The 24,748-nt window shown below is 43.4% G+C and overlaps 2 protein-coding genes across 10 annotated transcripts in view; both read left to right on the forward strand.

Annotated features, from left to right (window-relative positions):
* Positions 1 to 24,748, forward strand: part of LOC307015345 (adhesion G protein-coupled receptor F5-like) — an 84,480-nt gene that overhangs the window by 52,994 nt on the left and 6,738 nt on the right. The window contains exons 31-36 of one of the 9 annotated variants that reach the window (XR_013801480.1): positions 9,050 to 9,138; positions 9,991 to 10,094; positions 10,195 to 10,246; positions 11,729 to 11,881; positions 18,755 to 18,930; positions 20,909 to 21,043. The exons of 6 other annotated variants lie outside the window; for them this stretch is intronic. Coding sequence is in view for 1 of the 3 variants with exons in the window: in XM_079643877.1 (XP_079500003.1) it covers positions 20,909 to 21,085 (177 nt within the window). In the remaining 2 variants the exon portion in view is untranslated. Of the gene's footprint in view, positions 1 to 9,049; positions 9,139 to 9,990; positions 10,095 to 10,194; positions 10,247 to 11,728; positions 11,882 to 18,754; positions 18,931 to 20,908; positions 21,229 to 24,748 lie in introns of those variants that run through there. 2 more of the 9 variants (XR_013801481.1, XM_079643877.1) reach the window with 2 other exon arrangements.
* The window catches only part of LOC307014342 (adhesion G protein-coupled receptor F5-like), a gene marked incomplete at its 3' end in the record, with an annotated part of 130,111 nt that overhangs the window by 17,179 nt on the left and 88,184 nt on the right, over positions 1 to 24,748 (forward strand). The window lies entirely within an intron of this gene.

Consider the following 24,748-nt stretch of genomic DNA (forward strand, 5'->3'; position numbering starts at 1 on the left):
GTGTATGATGTGTTTGTTTGTGTATTTTTGTGTTTGTGTGTATTGTGGTTTGTTTCCCGGGGAAAACACTCACGAGAAACACCGGCTGTTGTTATGCCTGCTGTGACGTCAAGTTACTCCGTTCTCCGCTTGTAATTATGCCGTTACAAGCTTCAAAGTTGTATTTATCATCTGAAATTGCAAACAAGCTAAATATTCTGAAAGCCAAGACTATTTTTATTTGAAATCAGATGAAAACAAACTGTCACAGAACCTGCCGTGTTATCTATGATTACTATATACCTTACATTCATAATTTCAGCAAGAGGGAGGGGCAGCGCTGCAGAAGAGCAGAGTGCGAGTGAGAGGTGCCGGTCATCTTACCTTTACAAGCTTCAAAAATGTATTTATCGTGTGATTTTGGAAAAATAAGTTTCATATTCTGAAAGCCAATACTTTGTTTAGTTATAATCAAACAAAACACCCGAACCCCGAAAAACTACTTTTATACACAAATCCACGTTTATTTTGAAATGAGCCGTTGCGACTTCCGACTGATTTCGATAGAGTGGGTCGCATATAATTAACCCATGTATGGTGTTCGGGTCTGTGGGACCCGTTTTAATTATTTAGCTAAAGAAAAGTGATAAATAACTTTTTCAAACTCACACTCAATGGCCTTGGCTTATTTTCTGTGAAGAACATACAGCATATCAGAACACATTTTCAATGACCACCCACTGTACACCCCCCCTACACATTTATATTACATACAGGATGTTTGGGTCTGGACCCGGGGCTAACAAAAGTGTGGAAATTGTAGGTCCTATGCACCTGTCTGGGCCCTTTGTGTATGTGTGTTAGTATACTCATGTTTATTACTTTGTGAGGCCAGTTCACCAGGAGAATACCAACGGTGTGGGGCCCAGATGCGTTTTGGGGCCCAAAATGATGGGCCCCACAAATATTAATGCTATAAATCAGTTCTATGTCTCTTGCTTTTTTTTCACTTGGCCCACAAAGTCACAAAGTATGGTTAAGTTTGTGAAAAGTGTGTAACTTTTTTTTACCCCTGGTGGCCATTCGGTGTAACTATAGGTATACACACTTCCTTAAAGTGTGTAACATTTAAGCCAATCAGATGCCGGCAACGAAATCACGCGTGATGTGCGTAATCCCGCGATATATTGCGAGATCTCATGCAGCAATTTCCCATGCATTGAATTACTTATATGCTTTACTTACATGCTTACTTTGCTGTGAGCAATAGGTAAGTTAATTTAATATTGTTTGGTTTACTATTGTATTTATTTGGTTTACAAACAAAATTTCCTGCCACATGTATTGCAGTTGTTTCTTGATATACGATATACGATACGATATTACTTTATTTGTCAGATTAAGTCTGAAATTTGATTTGCGTCACAGCAGCTCCATGTCCAACATCAACAGACAAATATCCAGACTCAATACAGGCAACACAAACAACAAACATTTAACAATTCAGCACAATCAGTGAGAGAAAACATGCTCAAAGAGCCTTCAGCGTGCATTTGATCTGGGATTCAGCTCTGTATTTACTGTGAGGATTGACTGATGCACGAAGGAGTGCTTCAGTCTGACCTTATTGAATCATGGGACCCTGTATCTCCGATTAGATGGTAGCAGTTCATATTCACTGTTCAGAACATGGTTTGGGTCAGAGATGATGTTGTTGGACAGCCTCACTAGGTTGTTATGATAGGCTGAGTCATAGAGTCTCTGACAGGGTTGACCAGCAATCTTTGAGCAGATTTTTAACAGGTGGAGCAGTTTTGATTTTAAAGCAGCTGACAAACATTTGTACCAGGTAGTATTGCAGTACTGCAGAATGGACATGATCACAGATGTAAAGAACAACAGAATAATTTCTCTGCTCGCCCCAAAAGACCTAAGACGGCAGAGAAAATAAATTCTTTGTTTTTTCCTTTTGCACAGATATTCAATGTGATCCTTCCATGGCAGCAGGTGGTCAATCATTACACCCAAGTATTTGTACGAAACTCCCTGCTTGATTTCATCTGTATGGATGACAATGGGGACTTTATGGGAGTCAGATGTTGAGCCAAAAATGATTTCCTCAGTTTTCTTGGTGTTGATCTCAAGAGCATTGCTATCAGTCCACTCAACCACCTGATTTGCAGCTATATATTTAGCTGATGATATGTTTCTAATTGTGAATAAGTAAGTAATATTTGTAACTGCTCAGTAGGCTTTAGCTACCTAAGTAGCTGCTAATATTATCAGCTACTTCGCAGTGCTAAGCTAAGTGCTAACCACATCAGCTAATTGCTAAGCATTTGCAATCAGGGTGCTACAGTGTAGAAATGTAAGAGAAAAATATTTACCATAATCAGGCTTTTGGTCAGAGGTGGGAGAAGTCAGAGGTGCTAATATTAGCAGCTACTTAGCCGCAATTGCTAAGCAAAGCAGCTAAGTGTAAAGCATAGCAGCTAAGTGCTAACCAAAGCAGCTTATTGCTAAATATTTGCAATTGGGGTGCTACAGTGTAGTGAATTCTGATCTTGTACTTGAGTAAAAGTAGAAGTACTCAGATCTTGTTCTTGAGTAAATATAGAAGTACTCACATCTTGTACTTGACTAAAAATAGAAGTACTCAGATCTTGTAATTCAGTAAATGTAGAAGTACTCAGATATTGTACTTGAGTAAGGGTAGAAGTACTCAGATCTTGCACTTGAGGAAAAGTAGAAGTACTCAGAACTTGTACTTGAGTACAAGTAAAAGTACTCATATCTTGTACTTGAGTAAATGTAGAAGTACTGAGATATTGTACTTGAGTAAAAGTAGAAGTACTCAGATCTTGTAATTGAGTAAATGTAGAAGTACTCAGATCTTGTACTTGAGTCAAAGTAGAATTAATCAGATATTGTACTTGAGTACAAGTAGAAGTACTCAGATATTCTACTTGAGTAGAAGTACTCAGATCTTCTACTTGAGTAGAAGTACTCAGATCTTGTACCTGAGTAAAAGTAGAAGTACTCAGATCTTGTACTAGGGTAAAAGTAGAAGCACTCAGATCTTGTACTAAATGTAGAAGTACTCAGCTATTGTAATTGAGTACATTTAAAGATCAGGATTCCAAGCTGTGACCACTGCAACAAGAGAGACAGAACAGAGCAGTATGAAGTAATGAAATTGTACACATTTTCCCCAACCACACAGTCTCAACCCTTCAAAATAAAAAGAAAAAAAGAATGCAATTAATACCCTAAGATGTAGTCATAAAGCTAGTGCCGTTTAAGTACAAATACTGACTTTTTGTTCATCAAAACATAATTGACAATATTGTTGGCTGTGTCCACTTGGTGGCATTATGTTGTAATTCCTATACACCAAGAAAGCATTTTATTATCAATTGATTTTCTGATAATCCATATTTATGTTTGTACACAATAAAAGTGAGTCACCTGTGTATTTACCGGAAACTGCTACTGCACCTCCTACAGTGAATTAAATTAGATTTAAATAGGTGCTACTGTGCTGAGCTCTGAGTCACTTCTGGTGTTTGGGTATTGTCTCATTTTTAACAGATACACAGCAAGAAGAGAAAGAGCGTGGTAAGGAGCTATCCATGACTTTGAAAATGCATATTTGTTGGGACTTTATTGTAAACGTTTTTGTAGTGTTTCACAGGACTGATCTGAGCTTGAATTTTACAGTTTCACCTCTTTTCTGATTACTTCCAAATGCTTTTCTAAGCCTTTTAAACAGATCATAGCTTTGTAAACATGTGTTTTAGTGTATAAGGATTTCGGTTGCGGTGAAATCACGTCCCCTGAGTTCTGTTTGGTTTGGCTGATCTGCATCTGTGTTTGCTCAGGCTGCACTGTATTTGCTGAGTGTTTTCTGTGACATGATGTACTCTTAATGACTGAAAAGACAATACTAATCAGATACAATTATTCCTTCTAACTAAGTCTGTCAACATATATCACATTTATCCATTTTTAGGGATGAAGATTTGTTTTATGTGAACATATTAATATTTAATCTTTATCATTTGCATATACAAAAAAGGTGCCATTTTCATAGTATTAACATCTGTATTTTTAAAACTTGATGGCTCTTTTAGCTTCTGCAAAATTGTTATTCATGAATAAAACAATGTATACATTTATTTGAATAATCAACAGAAGTTGAAAATATATTTTTTTAATTCCAAACCACCAACATTAACATTGACTAATGAAAAGAGCTTCAGGCACTAAAAAGGAAATGTAGAGCCAAAGAGAAAGGCATAACTTCTGTATTCTTAGCAACTTGTCTGATTTAACTCTTTATTATAAAGATGTTTTATTGTGATATTGGAAAGCAATTATGCTATGGGAATAGATTATAGTTTTTACTTACCTATAAGTACCTGTTTCATACCATTAAGCTTCAAGATCTGTTTCCTTAAAGCCCCTGTCACACTGTCCCGAAATTGACACCAGATGGACACATGATAAAGGAAATGTTCAAATTCGGCTCTGATCGTAGCAACATCGGGCCATTCGTGAGGGCATCTTAAGCCATCGTATGACTGCCGGCGGAGTTTCTCAGGCTCCGGCAGCAACTTCATGAACAGCAACTTCGTAAGGCACTCGTGAGGGCATCTTGTCAAATCGTGTCATCTTCGTGTTATCATCGGTGCCATCGGGCATTCACCCTCACTCTGATCGGGGCGAATGCCCGATGGCACCGATGTTAAAAAGATGCCCTAACGATGGCCTTACAAAGGGCAAAATTGACACACAAATTCAACACGAAAATGAAACTTCGCAAGGTCCTTCGGCAATGTTTTGGCATGCCAAAGATTTTGCCACCGCTCACGAAGTTGCTGCCGGAGCCTGATAAACTCCACCGGCGGTCATACGATGGCTTAAGATGCCCTCACGAATGTCCCGATGTTGCTACGATCAGAGCCGAATTTGAACATTTCCTTTATCGTGTGTCCATCTGGTTGTTTTATTGCATGACAAAATCATGTAAACATATTATGTAAATAACCCAATTTGTGTTCTGTGAAACTTAAAAGGATATAATATATTATTTTGAAGGTAAGTTGACAGGAAGTTGTTGTTGCTATGGAAACAACATGACGGAGAAAACGTAATATCTTCTACATATAAAGACGGAGAAAGTAAAGAACAAAGTCGGAAAATATCAGTACAGTATCATAGTACTTTAACATAATTGTTTGTGTTACTTTCGTTGCTGTTGTATTTCTTAAATGTAATGTAAATGTTGCCTTCGTGTGTGGTTCGGGGCCATCTTCGTGCGAAATTCACAATTCCATATTCTTGTGTCCATCGGGTGTACATTTCGGGACAGTGTGACAGGGGCTTAAGGGGAATTTAGTAAAGAATGCAGCAACATGATTGACCTAAAAAGACAAAAATTGAACAAAATGACACCTTTTCTCATTCCTGTCAGGCCGATATATTATCAGGTTGTTAAACTTTGCGAGCATACGTTTTCCCGCACTTCTTTTTTCTCTTTTGTATTTTTTCAAAGCAATATTTAGTATGTTCCTCACCGAATATCCCGTTTTTCTAATGCTCATTATGATGGAGGTCTCCTTATATGGCTATGGCTTGGTGCAGTGTATGTGTGTGCAATTTAGAGACCGTTCTGTAAAGGATAATGTGCAGCGAGGCGGTCATTAAGGGTAAAAGAACACCAGACAGGCAGATCAGGAATATCCCGCTTATTACATGGCCACATTCTCAACAAAGTAACGATATGACTCCCAATATGAATTGAAATTCTTTTATAGATTTAGAAAATGTTTTTATTGATTTAAAAAATAGTAGGCTATTATTTATTTTAAATGACATGCATCCGCTAAGAAAAATAGTCCGTTGTTACTGTTTGAACTAACGTAACAATGGCAGGAACTGCTTCGATAGCGTTTTTGCGGACCTTTTTGATTACAGATTTGAAAACATCGCTGCTTGCTTTAGAAGTAGCACAATTCATTATGTCAAACCTTGGAAAGTATCTAGATATCCCTGCCCTAATGCCAAAGGAACTGCACACTGAATATGTTTTGCCGTTTGATGTCTATGTCTGGACCGTTGCGTAAAAAGGAGGGTTTCTGCCCCGTTACTTCTCCGCTGTGTTCTTGTCCCAGTTCGAAAAGCAAACTGCATGCTTGCTTTTCAGCCAAACTGTATACAGTTCAATCGACCGGACTTCTTTCTGCAGATGTAAGCGTCCTTAACCACGCTCAATAAGTCCTTGACAGCGGTCTGTACTACTGGATTAACAACGTGTCACGTGTTCTGAATTGACTAATCAGAATTGAGTATTCAACTAAACCATTAGTAATTGTGTTTTAGATCTCACTTTATCAGTGCTCTACCCTTATTGTCCTTTATTCATTAAAATGTTCCAACATAAGGCTTGAACATTAATCAGTTTCTGTTGTGGAGTGGTTTTTCCTGTTCACTGTTAAAGGGAAAAGTGCCTGCCCTAAAACCAGTGTTTATATCTGAAGAAGGAAAAACTTGAAAACATAAGCAGAATGAAGATACAGACAGATTTTTCAGGAAGTTCAGATTACTTAAATCAGGTACAAGCAGTGTCAGGATATCCGTCAATCACGCAAACAAATACGGTCCAAACCCCGGGTCATAAATGGGCAGATCAGATAACTGAGAAAATACAAACAGACCTCGGAGACCTTGGCCGTACACACCAGACAGTCTGGCAGGGAACAAGTGAGAGTGAGCGGGTGTATATACTGTGGGTCCAATGAGGTGAGTTTCAGGTGAGGGGCCGGAGAAACCAGGTGAGGGCAACAAGCGGATTGCAAGAGCCAGGAGGAAGGCAGGATCTAAAATGACAAGGAAGTTATTGAAATGGAATAACTATGATCGTGTGGAACTTCCTTCGTTAATTTATATTTAAAGTTTCATATCCTTGGCACGGTCTAGTTGATTTTGAGCAAGGCATCTGACCCCATACCACTTCCTGGGCATTGTATACAGTATATGTAATAGCTACCTACTGTTCTACTAATGCTGGCTACATTTGTGTCAATTTAAATGTGTTAACATTTTATTACTCCCAGGGCTCGACATTAAGGGCTGCCCGATGGCCCGGGGCCATCTAGTATTTAGCTCGGGCAATGAAGCCTCACCTGCTGGTTGCCCGATCGGGCAATCTATTATACCAGTATCATGCAGCTCGCGGATCCAGTAACGAGGGACCCGACAGTAAAACTAAACATATCTATAACTAGTTTAGGTAGTTTGAGAGGTAATTAAAATAGCTACGTGTGATATTCTAACCTGAAGTGTGCGTTTTGTCCGCTCACCGCTGCATGTGATCATGCAGAGCTGCGTGTCGACTCGTCAGCAGCAGCTGATCTCTCTCCCGTCAGATTAGACTTCACTCTCGTTTATGTCCATATTGATCAGATCCAGCTAGTTCTAGCTAATGATATGACTACCTGCTTATTAAAAGACACCTAAACAATAAGTGTCGCTATGCAACTGGGTGAGGCCACAAAGCATTATGCATTTGTTTACATGCCCACCGGAACCCCGAGGCATTACCAACAGATCAACGCACAATCAACCCACACAGCACATCTCTTTCTCCACAATAAGTGTTAGACATTAGAATTGACTATTCTTGTCTGTCACATACTCTTCTTGTCTGTCACATAAGTGGCGCAACTGAAGCGGTATTGCGCTAAAGGGAAATTATTTTGACCGAAGAGATTTAGATTTGCCGGCTAACGGGAATTCTCACGTCGCCATTTTGTGTGCTTCGCGGATGCGCTCGGCTCCTCTCGACTGCTGCTCGGTCAGCTTCCGGATGAGGAGGCATTCGTTCGACCAACTTACAGTAGATAACATTACAAACATTTTTAACAGATGCCATAATAGTGTAAATAATGTTTGTTTTGGCAGTTATAGCTGAATGTAATGTTTTCTACTTTTTTACATCTGGGAAGGCATTTGCCTTCATCAGATGGAAAGTGTCTTGATCAACAACTTAAGTATTTATTATAGCTATGCAGGGCATGCAAGCGAGCAAACACAAACAAGTGAAATGAAGAATACAATTGAAATTCTACAATATAATATTGTGCTGGTTCATCTTATAATTCAGTCTAGAGAATGCACCAGACAGCATCTACAGGAAGACCTGGAAAAATCTAAATGTTCTAGGGGGAGGCCCCCCAAACCCTTCGTGCCATTTCGTCCATGGGCATTTTTCAGGGCAATCTCTATTGGGCTCAGGGCCATCTGTAAATTAGCTTAGATGGCCCACAGGGCCATCTCCCAAAACCTTAATGTCATGCACTGACTCCATAACCATTTCTAGCGTATTGTCCAAAACCAGCATGTTGAAACGAAAATCATAATCAGAAATCGGAAATTCTTAATTAGTCTCAAAACGGGGAAGTAAAACGATAAAAAAGGGTAAGCTAATATATTAAATATAGAGACAAGCACAAATTAGTAAAACAATTTGTTTTTAAATGACTTTTTCTTGTTGATATTACAATGTTTATTGTTGTCACAACAAATTACAATACACACATGATTAGATTCATGGATTAGAACGGATTATCATTTTTTCCTTCCATCCTTGTCTGTAGTTCAGGAACCATTGTGAGAAGTCTTGCTCCCGCAGTTAAAAAAAAGTTCAACGAAAAAGAAGAGGATCTGTTGAAATAAAAAGTTTAATTCACTTTTGGAAACAACATATAAGCAATCCAGCAAAAACAAATGCTCTAGAAAATACTGCTCTGATCTGAGGCTGCTGTGTGGCTTCTAGGAACCAGAAAACTGCGAGGGACCAGAACCAGGTTAACAGGCTTTATTATCTAACTGATAATCTGATCCTGATCAGATGTCCAGTGTCAAGGCCGCCGTAGCCACACCCTACTGCCAAACTGACATGTCAAATACATTCCAGTGCCTTCATTGTGTTTCACACTCTTCAAATTCTGAACCAGTCTCTTAATCTTCTTACAATTGATAAATCTTCTGTTGTTGTGCCATCCAGCAACACTGGATCTTGTTGACTGCCAGCCAACACTATGTGGGAGTGTCTCTGTCCAATGCAGTTAACTTGAAGAGGACAAGTCATTAAAGGTATGTTTACTTGAAAACAATGTGAGGTTTTGTCAAATTGTCTGTAAATAAAAACTACACTATCTATTTCCCTTTTGACATGACATAGTACAGCAGGTAGATAGCATGTCACCTCACTGTTAACATTTTCCATTAGTTGGCTTTTATTTGTCTATTTGGGGGAATGGCAAATAACCAGACTGTCAGTAGTGCTCTAACTTCAGCAAAAAAGCGACCTGAGATTTGAATCATGAGTAACTAATGTCACAAACAAGTACTTTAATTACACACGCAACAGAGCAACAACAGCCATCATGAAACTTGTTGATAGCTGGGCAAAGTGTTTTAACTTATAAAAAAAATAATAACCTGTCCTCACAGATATTGCACCAATCAAATTACAGTACCAATTGTTCCAATAGTAACCAGAAATTCACTCCCCCAGACAAATACATTTTGGAAATTCATTACATAGAAATTCATCAAATATAATTTATATAATTGATAAAAGAAATGTCAAACAAACACCCATACACATGTGTTGGTTTCCCAGCTAAACAAGTAAAACATAGTTCTTCTTAAATATACCTTGTACACATTTCTTAAAATGGTGGCCAAACCCAAAGCCATGATTGGAAATGCATCTTTATAGGCCTATACAGATGAATCCAATGATGTAATAAGATAATTATTAGGTTAAGAAACCCTCAACGATGTGCTTGACCTTTATTTGTTCTGTGGTATAAGAACAAGGTATAATCATGACAGTGTTCAATATCTATGTAACTATCTAACAATACAAACAATCAATGTAAAGCTGGGTGGTATGATTCTATAATGTTTTTTTTCTTTTCTGTCCCACTTTCTTAAAAGGAATGGCAATATTTAAGACATGCTTGTCCATCTGTGCCCTTCTCCTGACACTAACTATTTTGGAAAGAGGGAGCTTCATTGAATCTCCAAGTCAGGTTTTACCGGTAGGTCAACGGTGTTTACAATACTGTACAGAAAATATGTGATCACAGCCTTCAATACACAAAGCAATTATTTGAACCTGAGCCCTATCTGTTGTCTCAGGAACACAATGAAGAAGAATCATGTATACCTCACACCAGGGGGAAAAGGAGTGGTAAGTCTCATTATTAAATATTAAAGAATATTGGAATAATAACACTTTATAACTGATAGCTAGTTTAACAGATTTAAAACATGAGAGCTGTGACTGTGCTGTCCCCGGAATATGTAGTGTATATAGCTTAACAGGTCTATTGGTATAAGGATGGTGTGAAACTAAAATAAACAAGACAAAATGTAATAATTTCTATGATCATTTTTACATGCACAAATATGCACAATGTATATATATATATATATCAACACAGCTTTAACATTAATTGAATTGCCTCGTTATATTTACTGTAAGCATTTTTATGTATTTATTTTAATTCTAGAACTTAAACAGTTATAAATGGCATCATATTTTAAACATCAAATCAACCATTTGTACATTTATTCATTTAACTCTGCTTGCATTAACCTTGCAAAAATATTGAGACAACTCGGAAGATCTCCAGCATTAAACATCACAGAATACAATATTTTCTAAAAAATAATCATCTGTAATTGTTCATAACATCAACGTAAACAATGTACATACGATGCGATCAAAGGCATGAAGACATAAGCTGCATTTCTTTACAAACAATAGCACATTTCTCACAGAGCTATGCTTTGCCTATTTCCTCTCTAATGGTCACCTGACACACCCATCTGATGATGTCATCCTGATTCGGCACAATATAACCCTGTCTCCTAAAAATTAAGTTCCCACAGAACTAAAATGCATTCTCAATGACGTTTAGCTAGAAACTTATTTTCTCCCACGTTACGTTCGTTCTGAACGTATCTCAAATATGTTTATTTTCTACATATCTTCTAGAAACGTATTTTCTCCCACGTTACATTTGTTATGAACGTATCTTAAATACGTTTATTTTCTATATATCTTTGCCATTTATTTTCTTGCTTATAATAATGATAATAGTCATTTATGAATATCATTTTAGAGCACACATTTGAAATCGACAATTGGGCTCGATATATGGTTAGATTAAAATCAGTAGGCAAGGCTGTAATTTCGCCAGCTGTTACTCTATAATATATAAAATAAAATAATAGTTTTAACATGCCAAAAAGCCCAATATTTCATTATTATAAGCAAGACAATAAATGGCAAAGATATGTAGAAAATAAACGTATTTAAGATATGTTCATAACAAACATGACATGGGAGAAAATAAGTTTCTAGCTAAACGTAATTGAGAATGCAGTTTAGTTCTGTGGGAACGTAACTTTTAGGAGACAGCGTTGCACAATAGGCATACAAAACATAGCCCAGAAAATGCAAACAATACTAAACTTAGCTGTAACAGAACACTGACGCATCTCATCGAACTCAAAAAAGTAGTTCCCCAAATACCAACTATTAAGAACTTGTATATTGTGTGTGGATGATTTAAAACAACATTTACATTTCATTTGAGTGAATTCTCTACATCGATATGTCCTTTAACCAAAAGAGACCCTAAGTCATGTTGTTTTTTTACTACAGGGCTTCTGGCTCAGGTTGAGTACAATGTGGATGTTGAGCTGCGTTTTACTGATATAAGGACCCTGGACGACCTTGGAAGCATCCAGGCTGCTGGTGGCTTTTCCCTAGCCTCGGATCCACCTGTGAACGTCACACGCATTACCATAATCACAGGTAAGCATTGTGGTAAAAGCATGGGGGGAAAATGTTGTTAGACAAGACAAACGGCGTCTGGGTATTAAAGTGTAATGTGTCCTTTTTCCCCCACATTTGACCATGTGATACATTCAATTCAATCAATTCTATTTTCTTTCAAGTGTTTACAGAGTAATGGCTCACTTATCAACTGTGGACAAAGTGCAATGCGAGAATATGCTCTCGTGACCTTCATATCACTAAACAATTTTTTTTTAAACACACTTTATTTTAAATTATACATTCCTCCTCTAAAATTCGGACTTTCCCTTCTCTTTGAGGTGAAGCAAGTTTGGAAAATTCAAGAATATCCACATACTTTTGAGTGTCAAAAATAAAAATCCTCCAAGGCTTCTCAGACAGGGCACGAGCAAGGCATGTGCACAAGTTAAACAATAATATTCTTTAAAATTATTGATACACTTTTAAATTTAAAGTAACATCACACATATGGATATAATATTTACTGGTATTTATTTCAGCACTGTAATCTGTATTTGGTTATATTTGTGTCCTGTCAATTTTCTCTCACTCAAGGCGACCTCGTATTTATTAGGCCTACTATAGGATTACAAACATGAGAAAATCTAAATGAGCAAACAGAAAATATCAAACAAGATGACAAGATGAAAAGAATGAGGATGAGAGAAATATGAATACCTATTCTTGACCATAATTGCATTTCATTTTCTTCACTCAGCAATTTCGCCCAGAAGTCATGACATGACCTAGATTTGGAACAAATTACTTACAAATAATTGTCTCTAATTTGACTCTCTTTTTCTACAGTACCTTTAGTATTTGATGAATATAAAAATCCTTGAATTGCTGTTGACTTGTTCTCAATGTATTAGGCCATTATTCCTGTTTCGGTCAGAAAAAATGGGTTTTAAGGTTATATCAACTATCGGGGACATGTAGCGTGAGCATAGAGAACAGATGCAAAGGCTGAAAAGGTCAGAAGTGAGTGGTAGTTGTGTAACGTTAAGCAGGTGCCATTTTTTGTAAGCTTTTGGTCAACAGCGAAACATAGGAATGAGAAGTAAAAAGACAGTGTTGGCCAGTGACTAGTTTAATGGTAGGACTGGTATGGGATGGAGATCCGATTCTGGGACTCGTCTGATATTCTGGAAAGAAAAACAATACAATGAATCAGCATGATGTGGTGGAAACCAGAAATGTGGGATGCCCAAAGAATGAACAACGATAGTTACGTATGTAACTACGGTTCTATGAATCCTGGATGACCGCCAGAGGCGGTGCTTTAGCACTGAATATCTTCTGTCTCGCGCTTACGTTGGTCGAATATTTATATCAACAAAGTCACGTGTGACCTCGTATGACCCCGGAAGGCATAATTTCCGGTGTTGTCAACCAGTTCAGTCCTCTGGAATCTTCTCGCAGAAACACGAGATTCCGAGTGACCCAGAATTCTGGCGGTCATCCAGGATTCATAGAACCGTAGTTACATACGTAACTATCGTTCTATTTCATCCTTACTGACCGCCAGAGGCGGTGCTTTAGCACTGGATGCCCTATACCAACAGAGTCACAAGGAATTCTGAACACTCACCTTATAAGGATGGCGGACTCTGCTGGAGGACCACACCCAGCGAGTGAGTGGCGGCAACATTCACCCTGTAGTATCTGGTGAATGTGCTCGGGGATGTCCATGTGGCCGCAGCACATATGTCCTCCAGGGGCATACCTCTCAAGGTCGCCCAAGACGTGGAGACACTCCTGGTAGAGTGGCCCTTTACTCTGGGTGGCAGGGGACGGTCATTTGCCTTGTATCCTTGGGCGATGACATCCATGATCCAGTGGGATAAGCGCTGTTTTGAGAGCGCACAGCCCCTTCTAGGACCACCATAACACAAAAAGCTGTTCGGACTGACGTATGCCTACGGTAGTCTGGACATAAGCTCTGAGGGCCCGCACCGGGCAAAGGAGTCTTGACCTCTCTTCCCCCTCCCCTGGTGGGGGGTCAAACCGTGCCAGCTGGATGGGCCGATTACAATGAGAGCGTGCCAGCACTTTAGGGAGGAACGCTGTGTTTGGCCATAGGGTGACACCTGAGCCATCTGAGTTCCACCTCAGACACGAGCTGTTCACGGACAAGGCCTGAAGCTCGCTTACAAGCTTTGCTGAGGTGATGGCAAGAAGGAAAGCGGCCTTAGCTGAGAGCCACTTCAGTTCTGCCTGTAACAAGGGTTCAAAAGGCGGTGAGCATAGGGCCTCCAGTACCAAGGGCAGGTCCCATGTAGGAGCCCTTGGGATATTCGGGGGGCGAAGTCTCAGAGCTCCCCTTAAGAAAAGGGATACCAGCCTATGGCTCCCCACTGTACTGTTGTCCACCCTTGCGTGCTGAGCTGATATGGCAGCCACGTACACCGTCAAGGAGAACCATAGGGGGCAGTGGGTCGACTTCTCTGAAGCAAAGAGATCTACCTCTGCCCTGCCAAAGAGACCCCAGATGCTGGTCACCACCTCTGGATGAAGCCGCCACTCTCCAGGTGGAGGCTTGTGACGGGAGAGGGAGTCGGCGACTTGGTTCTGCTCTTCGGGCAGGTACATTGACCGTAGGCTGGCCAGGCAAGGAGCTGCCCAGGTCAGGAGAGTCTGGGACACCTCTAGCAAACGTGCAGATTTGGTGCCCCCCTGGTGGTTTATGTGGTTCACCGTTGTAGTGTTGTCCGATCGGACAAGCACATGCCTCCCCCTCAAGTATGGCAGGAAGGGTCTGAGTGCTAGGTGCACAGCTCGCAGCTCTAGCATGTTGATGTGCTCTGTGCAGTCCTGAGCAGACCACGGACCACGGGCTGTCCTGTTTTGGCACACCGCCCCCCATCCCGACAGGCTGGCATCTGTCGTAACGATCTCTCTGCGGAAGGGGACGGAGCCCAATGGTCACGCGCCTCAACATATATGATCTCTCTCTCCATGGGGATAGAGCGGAGAGGTACTGTTGTGACACCCTGATTCTCCTGTGCCTGTGCCACCTGGGGTCTAGGTGGAGGCCGTTCAGCCATCTCTGCAGGGGGCGCAGTGAAAATAAGCCCAAAGGAACGACAGCTGAGGCAGCTGTCAGCTTGCCCAAGAGGCGAAGAAACAGGATATATGCCAGAGACCTGCCCCCTTTGAACAGGGGAAGAAGCTGGAGGATGTCGTCCAGGCGCTGAGCAGATGGACAGGCCCGCATAGTGACTGTGTCCAGAGCCACCCCAATGAAGGTTTGGCTCTGAGAGGGGATCAGACAACTCTTCTCCATGTTTACCCTGAGGCCTAGTCTGGCGACATGAGAGAGAAGGAGAGCCGTGTCCTGGGTCGACTGCAACCGCGATGGTGCGCAGATTAACCAATCGTCTAAGTATGGCAGAATCTTCATACCCTGGGACTGCAGGGGCGAAATGGCTGCCGCGACACACCTGGGGAACACCCTCGGGGAGAGGGAGAGTCCGAATGGGAGCACCCTGAACTGGAAATGGCGGGCACCGGGGTGAGCCGGTGGCTGGGAGCGGTCTCGGGAGGCAGACGCGGAACCTCTAGGCCTACCCCCCCGGGGCATGTCTCTGCGAAGAGCTGAGAACTGTCGCCTGGTCTGACTAGCTTGGACAGTCCGTTCGAGCACCTGTACGGCAGCTGAACCGAACAAATCCCCCGGCTCCACTGGGACAGCCCGGAGAGTCCTCCTACATGCCTCTGATAGGGGTGACTGTGCCAGCCAAACCTGGCGACGAGTCTGGACGAGAGTGGATATCAGGCGTCCAAGCTCTCTAGACATCAGAGCAAACGCCTGTAGTGAGGCGTCACTGAGGCTGGTAGTGGGAGCGCTGTGAGTCTCCTGCTGCAGGGAAGCTGAGAGGGCGAGCATGAGGTGAGAGAGGGAATTGCCTATACGGCCCATGCGCGCCGCAGCATCGTAAGCCTTAGTGAGCAGGTCATCAGTGACCCGACACTGGGGTCGCGGGCACCTGGCCTCCGACCTCAGAGCTTTGTCAGGGGAAACTATGAGGGAAGCAATGGTAGGCTCAACAGCCGGCATGTGGTCAAGGCCAGCACTTGCCGCACCCTGCATAGTTTGTCCAGCATGCATGTAACTCCCTCAGATATTCACCAGAGGGAGGAACGGTAAAGGTGGCGGGTGTCTGAAGAACGCATTGGCAGGCGGCGCTGCTGGCTGCTGTACGTCCAGCTGCTGCCGGCCCAGTGCAATACGAATGACGGTACCCATGGAACCCTCATCTGCCCCCACCAAAGATCCCTGAGCTGAGCTACCGGAGCCAGGCCCAGTAGTCTGGAATGTGCCCCCCCTGTCATGGTCATTAAATTGAGTGGCTGAAGCTGCCATCGAGAACACATCGTCCTCTGGGACCGGCTCAGCCCTGGGTGGGTCGGGTGCAGCCGTATGCTCTGTATGGCTACTAGAATGGAGAGTCAAGAGGAGTGACTTCATCTGGGCTAGCTCAGTAGTGAGTAGGTCCACCCTGGAGGAAAGCTTATCAGGCTTAGTCCTCTTCTTGGGCGGGGCACCCGCGGCCTCTTTAGCCCAACGCCTAGGATGGGAAGGTTGGGCTAGGTCCAACTGTGCAGGGGGAAAGCCACCTTTAGTCAGTAGTTCAACCTCGGCTAGTCTCGCAGCTCTTACCGCCCGAGGTAAGATGGTGCAATTCATGCACGGGTCCTCCAAAAGGCCCTCCCTCAGATGCTCAAGGCCAAGACAAGAGGGGCAAAGGTCGTGGCCATCCTCTGGTTGAAGAGGAGCCATACAGGTGTTACAGCTGTTAAACATAGCGTGAGCGTGAGCAGTCTGCTAACTGGGGTGAGCAAAGTGAGGTCAGTAAACCAACTGTATGTAGTGAGAGGGGAGCGGAAGCACTCTCTTCACTAGCGCTGTAGCAAGCTAACTTTTGAGCGAGAGCACTCAGTTAGCTGAGGGATTGAACAGTAACCGACTGTGTGTCAGGAGAGGGGAGCGGAAACACTCTCTTCACTGGCGCTGTAGCAAGCTAACCTTTGAGCGAAAGCACTCAGTTAGCTAGGGATTGAACAGTAACCAACTGTATGTCAGGAGAGGGGAGCGGAAACACTCTCTTCACTGGCGCTGTAGTAAGCTAACCTTTGAGCGAGAGCACTCAGTTAGCTGAGGGATTGAACAGTAACCGACTGTGTGTCAGGAGAGGGGAGCGGAAACACTCTCTTCACTGGCGCTGTAGTAAGCTAACCTTCGAGCGAAAGCACTCAGTTAACTGGGGGTTTAAACAGGTAAGAACACACTTATGTAAAGTGAGAGGGGAGCGGAGACGCTCTCTTCACTGGTACAGCCGCAATTTAGCTTGAGCGAGGACGCTCGGCTAACTTGCACAATTAGCACAAAATGGTAGCGATCTCACCGGATGACGTGCAGGAGCGTCCACTTTTAGCCGGTCCGGCTCCTGAGGTCCGAGCGGTGAACACCGCGGTCCCCTCCCGAGGGAGGCGACAGCCCGTCGCAGCCTTTGGAGGGCAAGCGTCTTTCAGCCCGCAGCTCCGATCGAGGCGATCGCAAGGCTACCGGTAGCGATGAGCTAAGTCAAACTTCCCAAAAGCTTCGTTTTGGGTTTTACTCAAAAAGTAGTTACCGACGCAGCGAGAAGATGAAAAAGGACTGAACTCGTTGACAACACCGGAACTTATGCCTTCCGGGGTCATACGAGGTCACACGTGACTTTGTTGATATAAATATTCGACCAACGCATGCGCGAGACAGAAGATATTCAGTGCTAAGGCACCGCCTCTGGCGGTCAGTAAGGATGAAATAGGACTATTGTTACCACCAGGTTTTTAAGAGATACGTGATGGGGAAACGTGATGGAGTAATGAACACATGTTTTATACACTTGTTTTTCCATTATTACCCTTTGTTAACTAGAATGACTTCAATTTATACTATCATATATTCTGCTTCAACAGCTGCAACACTGACAACAATTGCGACAATTACATATTATAATTATGGAGTGATTGTTACAATTATGGTTGAAAGTGGTTGTTAATGTTCTTGCCAAACCTTGCAATTCACATTTAAAGATACTTGAACTAAATGTACTTGTGCTCCACATCAGACGTTACCTCGACCTGACTGCTGCTACTACCAAGGCTACACCTGCAATAACACCTGGGAAAGGTCTTTTTTATTGACAAAAATGTAGTTATCAGGCTCTATGTAGCTCATTGCTTTATAACATCTCCATTACCTTTTTTTGGTAAATACATATAGATTTGTGTCTTTTCCCCTCGGTCACCAAGACTTGAAAGAAACTATTTTCTGATGTCAAGAGTCTTGTAAACTACTTTTCACTTTGGGTTTTGAATATATTTATGAATTATAACATTCATGTGACAACGATGCAGCCTACATATAGTGATAGCTAAGCTTGTCTTAAATGATGATATTACTTTATTATGCAGCACAGGGTTCATTTTTTAAAAGCATCTATACAAAAAAAGCACAGACGAGCCAAACGTGAAAAAAGGGCTTTGACCTCAGGGTGTAAATGGACGTATGTCATTCATTCAAAAATTGATGAATTATAAATTGCAGTTCTGCTTGAATATAGGTCAGGATATTTAATTGCTACCTTCCACATGACATCTCAACACTGTTGCTGAAGAGAATATTTGCATTGTATAGAGACATGGGTTTTATACCCTTGATCTGCAAGTCATGCAAACCAAATATAAAAATGATTCACAATTTTGTCCTCTCTTCTCATGTCTAGCTAGTATATTCTTTAAATCACAACAAACTAAATTGTTTGTTATTTTTCCCCAATATGTTGTGTAATACTAATTGATTATTATTTATCTCCTAAGATGTTACATGTAAAGACGATGAGTATGGGGATGGAGTCCAAGACTACATTACTCGTCCAAAATGTCCTCCAGGTCAAGTGGGGGAAAAGATTGTGAAGTGTGATAATGGAAAGTGGATATTGGTAGAGGACACTTGCGTTATCAAAGTAATCAAGGACTTGCTTGATTCTTCAGAGGTAAGTGATCAGCTGGGGATAACAATTCATACCCATTTTAAATCTATAAAACACACAGTATACCATGAAGTTATTCAATAAACGGTTCTATGTTCACTAGTTCTACGTAACCAGATATTCCATGTTGTGCAACAATTGTATCTAGGAACTATTTTCTTTCTAACAAACTACACCTGTCAACTCTGAGACACCATCTGTTCAACAAAAGCATGAAGAAAATCTAAACATCAGGTTTCTTATAAATCAACTCAACAGCAGAAATCATTACCAGTTGCTCAAGATAATCCACTGACCTTGTGAGAAGTTTCATTTAGTATGTATTGTATTTCATCTGAAGTACATTCACGTGAGAAAGTGTGTTTTTATATAAAGTGTGGCTCTGCAGCACACTTTAATCTTTAAAGGAGCCCTATTATGTTTTTTGAGGGTTTCCCTTTCCTTTGATACTCCCCCCCCCCTCCCCATTTCTGAAATGCCTCATTGGACTCCTTGTTGCATCAGTAACACTCGTTCTTCAATTGGCTAGCGCTCCAACACATTGTACGTGATAGGCTAAGGAAGAGGACATCTCTAAGCGTTTGACCAATCACAACTGAGGTAGCCAGCTAACCAATCAGGGCAGACTGGGCTCTGGTTTCAGACAGAGGGAAGAGCTTTTTGAACATTAAAGCATGGAGACTTTAATCAATAGCTATCTTTAAAGTAGAGACACTACATACTGATATACACCTGAACATCAGCAGGAGAGGACTCTTTAAAGTAGAGACACTACATACTGATATACACCTGAACATCAGCAGGAGAGGACTCTTTAAAGTAGAGACACTACATACTGATATACACCTGAACATCAGCAGGAGAGGACTCTTTAAAGTAGAGACACTACATACTGATATACACCTGAACATCAGCAGGAGAGGACTCTTTAAAGTAGAGACACTACATACTGATATGAAGCTGAACATTTGCATTATAGGGCCCCTTTAACAGATCCTTTTTTTTGACAGATTCTAGGAGCAAACCCCTGGATTCATGTAGAAGTGCTTACTGTGGCTTACATTTTAAATAATGACGTAGATCATTGTTCATCACTATATCTCTTGTTTACTTGAGTCTTGTCCTAGTCATGCATTATTTTTATGCTTTGGCTAAAATGACTGTGTTACAGATGCAGAGCAGATTTGTTGTGAAATGGGTTTTTTACTCCTCCTGCAGCACACAATCATATGTCGTATCAGCAGAGGGGGGAGAAGTACTCATATCTTGTACTTAAGTACAAGTGAAAATACCACAGTGTATGAATACTATGTTACAAGTAAAAGTCCTGCATTGCAAATTCTACTCAAATAAAAGTACAAGTACAAAGTAGCATCAAATGTAAAGCATAGTATCTCTAAATGGTAATTAATTACAGTAATTCGTACTTGAGTATGTACTTAGTAACTTTACAACACTGCATATCAGCTGTAACTGTTTAAAAGTAACACGCCTCCCCTCTACTAAATCATCAATTTCAGGATTCACATAAATATCAATGCTTTTTCAACAAAGATGAAACTTTTCAAAACTCTGGTGGCTCAGATTAAGTAGACTAAAGATTCAACGATTCAAAGGCTTTATTGTTATGTGCAAAGTAGCTACAGTGTAGTTTTGGCAATGAACATCTTAAGTCCCAGGCTCCTCCAACTATAATAAATATATGAGACAAAAACCGATAACATATTTAAAAAACAATATTTTTGTTATTACAATGTTTCAAAACAAACAACGTTAAAGTTAATACGGGATAGGTCTCCAAATGGTAGTACCCTGTTTCGAAGCACACGGCCATCCCTCACACAATCACATTCTTTTAGCCTCTTCTGTACTTTTGTGGATTAAAATGTGCAGCTGTTGCCAGAAAAGAAACATCTTTGTATTTGTCATGGTTTACAATCTCTCATTATATAAATGTTTGTTTTTTTAATATTTACTTTAGGATTTGAAGGTGGACGATGTCCCAGATTTCGTGGAGAAGCTACGTAAAGATGTCAAAGGGATAAAGAACAATGTAACAAAGTCACCTAATACCATATCAACTATCGTGGAAATCCTGGGCAACATTGCAGATTTCGATAATCTGGAAGTCAATCAACCTGTCATAGAGGTAGGTTAAACCTTCCCATCAGCATTATCTCAGTTTAGATATGTCTTTTAGGTCAACACATATGTGAACTGCTCTATTGAAACCAGTCGGATGTCGCAACGGCGCATTGCAATTGGGGTTTTGGTTGATTCTAAAAAAAACAATGTCTTGGCTTCCAGAATATCAATCTTTTATATCACATTAATACTCTCTGAAGAACCAGCACCTTACCGTGGTAGAGAGGTTTGTGTGCCCTGATGAACCTGGGGGCTGTGTTGTCTGGAACCTTGTGTTCCTGGTAGGGTCTCCCATGGCAAATTGGTCTCAGGCAAGGGGCCAGACTAAGATTGGTTCACAAGACCTCATGAAAGACGACACACGAAGTGAGGATACCCGGCCCGGAGGAAGCCCGGGGTCCCCTTCTGGAGCCAGGCCCAGAAGGAGGACTCGTCGGCGAGCGTCTGGTGGCCGGGCTTGCCACGGAGCCCGGCCGGGCACAGCCCGAAAAGGCGACGTGGGCAACACCTCCGCTTCTCCGTCCCGCGGGCCCACCACCTACGGGAAACAGCGACGGGGTCGGGTGCGCTGCCAGAAAGGTGGCAGTGAAGGCAGAGGGTCTCGACGGACCAGACCCGGGCGACAGAAGCTGGCTTTGGGGACGTGGAACGTCACCTCTCTGGGGGGGAAGGAGGCGGAGCTTGTGCGGGAGGTGAAGCGTTATCAGTTGGATCTGGTTGGGCTCACCTCTACGCACAGCGTCGGCTCTGGAACCTTACTTCTGGATAGGGGTTGGACTCTATTCTTCTCCGGAGTTGCTCAAGGTGTGAGGCGCCGGGCGGGTGTGGGGATACTCACAAGTCCCCGGTTGGGTGCTTCGTTGTTGGAGTCTACCCCAGTGGACGAGAGGGTTGCCTCCCTACGCCTGCGGGTTATGGGGGGGAAAACTCTGACTGTTGTGTGTGCTTATGCACCCAACAGCAGTTCAGAGTATACGGCCTTCTTGGAGACCCTGGAAAGAGTCCTGTATGGGGCTCCTGAAGGGGACTCTTTAATCTTGCTGGGAGACTTCAACGCACATGTGGGCAATGATGGAGACACTTGGAGGGGAGTGATTGGGAGGAACGGTCCCCCTTATCTGAACCGGAGTGGTGGTTTGTTACTGGACTTCTGTGCTAGTCATGGATTGGCCATAACAAACACCATGTTCGAACATAAGGATGCTCATAAGTGTACGTGGTACCAGAGCACCCTAGGCAGAAGGTCCATGATCGATTTGGTTATCGTATCATCGGACCTGAGGCCGTATGTTTTGGACACTCGGGTAAAGAGAGGGGCGGAGTTGTCAACTGATCACCATCTGGTGGTGAGTTGGGTCGAGTGGCGGGGGAAGCCTCTGGATAGACCTGGTAAGCCCAAACGTGTAGTTCGGGTGAACTGGGAACGTCTGGAGGAGGCCCAAGTTCAGGAGGCCTTCAACTCACACCTCCGGCGGAGCTTTTCGGCTATTCCTGTGGAGGTTGGGGACATTGAACAAGAGTGGTCGGTGTTCAAAGCCTCTATTGCCGAAGCCGCGGCGGGGAGCTGTGGTCTCAAGGTCGTAGGTGCCTCAAGGGGCGGTAACCCTCGAACCTCCTGGTGGACACCGGTGGTCAGGGAAGCCGTCCGACTGAAGAAGGAGGCCTTCAGGGATTTGTTATCCCGGGGGACTCCCGAGGCAGTTGCAAGGTACCGACAGGCCCGAAGGGCAGCAGCCTCAGCCGTGGCCGAGGCAAAGCAGCGGGTGTGGGAGAAGTTTGGAGAAGACATGGAAAAAGACTTTCGGGCGGCACCAAAGTTGTTCTGGAAAACTGTCCGACACCTCAGGAGGGGGAAGCAGGGAACCATCCAAGCTGTGTACAGTAAGGATGGGACGTTGTTGACCTCAACTGATGGAGTGTTAGGGCGTTGGAAGGAGCACTTTGAGGAACTCCTGAACCCGACAACTCCGCCCTCTATGTTAGAGGCAGAGCTGGAGTATGACGGGGGATCGACACCAATCGCCCGGGGGAGGTCACTGAGGTCGTCAAACAACTTCACAGTGGCAAAGCCCCGGGGGTGGATGAGATCCGCCCAGAAATGCTGAAGGCTCTGGGTGTTGAGGGACTGTCATGGTTGACACGTCTCATCAACGTTGCGTGGAAGTCGGAAACAGTACCGAAGGAGTGGCAGACCGGAGTGGTGGTTCCCCTTTTCAAAAAGGGGGATCAGAGGGTGTGTGCCAATTACAGAGGCATCACACTACTCAGCCTCCCCGGGAAAGTTTACTCTAAGGTACTCGAAAGGAGGGTCAGGCCGATTGTCGAACCTCAGATTGAGGAGGAACAATGCGGATTCCGTCCTGGTCGTGGAACGACGGATCAGCTTTTTACTCTCGCAAGGATCCTGGAGGGGGCCTGGGAGTACGCTCATCCAGTCTACATGTGTTTTGTAGACTTGGAGAAGGCGTATGACCGGGTTCCCAGGCAGTCACTGTGGGAGGTGCTGCGGGAGTATGGGGTGAGGGGGTCTCTACTCAGGGCCATCCAATCTCTGTACTCCCAAAGCGAGAGCTGTGTCCGGGTCCTCGGCAGTAAGTCGGACCCATTTCAGGTGAGGGTTGGCCTCCGCCAGGGCTGAGCTCTGTCACCAATCCTGTTTGTAATATACATGGATCGGATTTCGAGGCGTAGTCGTGGGGGAGGGGGTCTGCAGTTCGGTGGACTAAGGATTGCACCACTGCTTTTTGCAGATGATGTGGTTCTGATGGCTTCATCGGTCTGCGACCTTCAGCTCTCACTGGATCGGTTCGCAACCGAGTGTGAAGCGGCTGGGATGAGGATCAGCACCTCCAAATCTGAGGCCATGGTTCTCAGCAGGAAACCGATGGACTGTCCACTCCAAGTAGGGAATGAGTCCTTACCCCAAGTGAAGGAGTTCAAGTATCTCGGGGTCTTGTTCTCGAGTGAGGGAACAATGGAGCGTGAGATGGGTCGGAGAATCGGAGCAGCGGGAGCGGTACTGCAGTCTCTTTACCGCACCGTTGTGACGAAAAGGGAGCTGAGCCAGAGGGCAAAGCTCTCTGTCTACCGGGCCATTTTCGTTCCTACCCTCACCTATGGTCCTGAAGGATGGGTCATGACCCAAAGAACGAGATTGCGGGTACAAGCGGCCGAGATGGGTTTTCTCCGCAGGGTGGCTGGTGTCTCCCTTAGGGATAAGATGAGAAGTTCGGTCATCCGGGAGGGACTCGGAGTTGAACCGCTCCTCCTTCGCGTCGAAAGGAGCCAGTTGAGGTGGTTCGGGCACCTAGTTAGGATGCCACCTGGGCGCCTCCCTAGGGAGGTGTTCCAGACACGTCCAGCTGGGAAGAGACCAAGGGGTAGACCTAGAACCAGGTGGAGGGATTATATCTCTTCTCTGGCCTGGGAGCGCCTTGGGATCCCACAGTCAGAGCTGGTTGATGTGGCCAGGGAAAAGAAAGTTTGGGGCTCTCTGCTGGAACTGCTACCTCCGCGACCCGACCACGGATAAGCGGGAGAAGATGGATGGATGGATAATACAATAGAGACATTACCCCACTCAGAAAACACACACACCCACACACACCCTCACACACACACACACACACACACACACACACACACACACACACACACACACACCAACTTTCGTTCA

The sequence above is a fragment of the Notothenia rossii genome (genome assembly GCF_949606895.1).
Source record: "Notothenia rossii genome assembly, chromosome: 8".
NCBI classification, from domain to species: domain Eukaryota; kingdom Metazoa; phylum Chordata; class Actinopteri; order Perciformes; family Nototheniidae; genus Notothenia; species Notothenia rossii.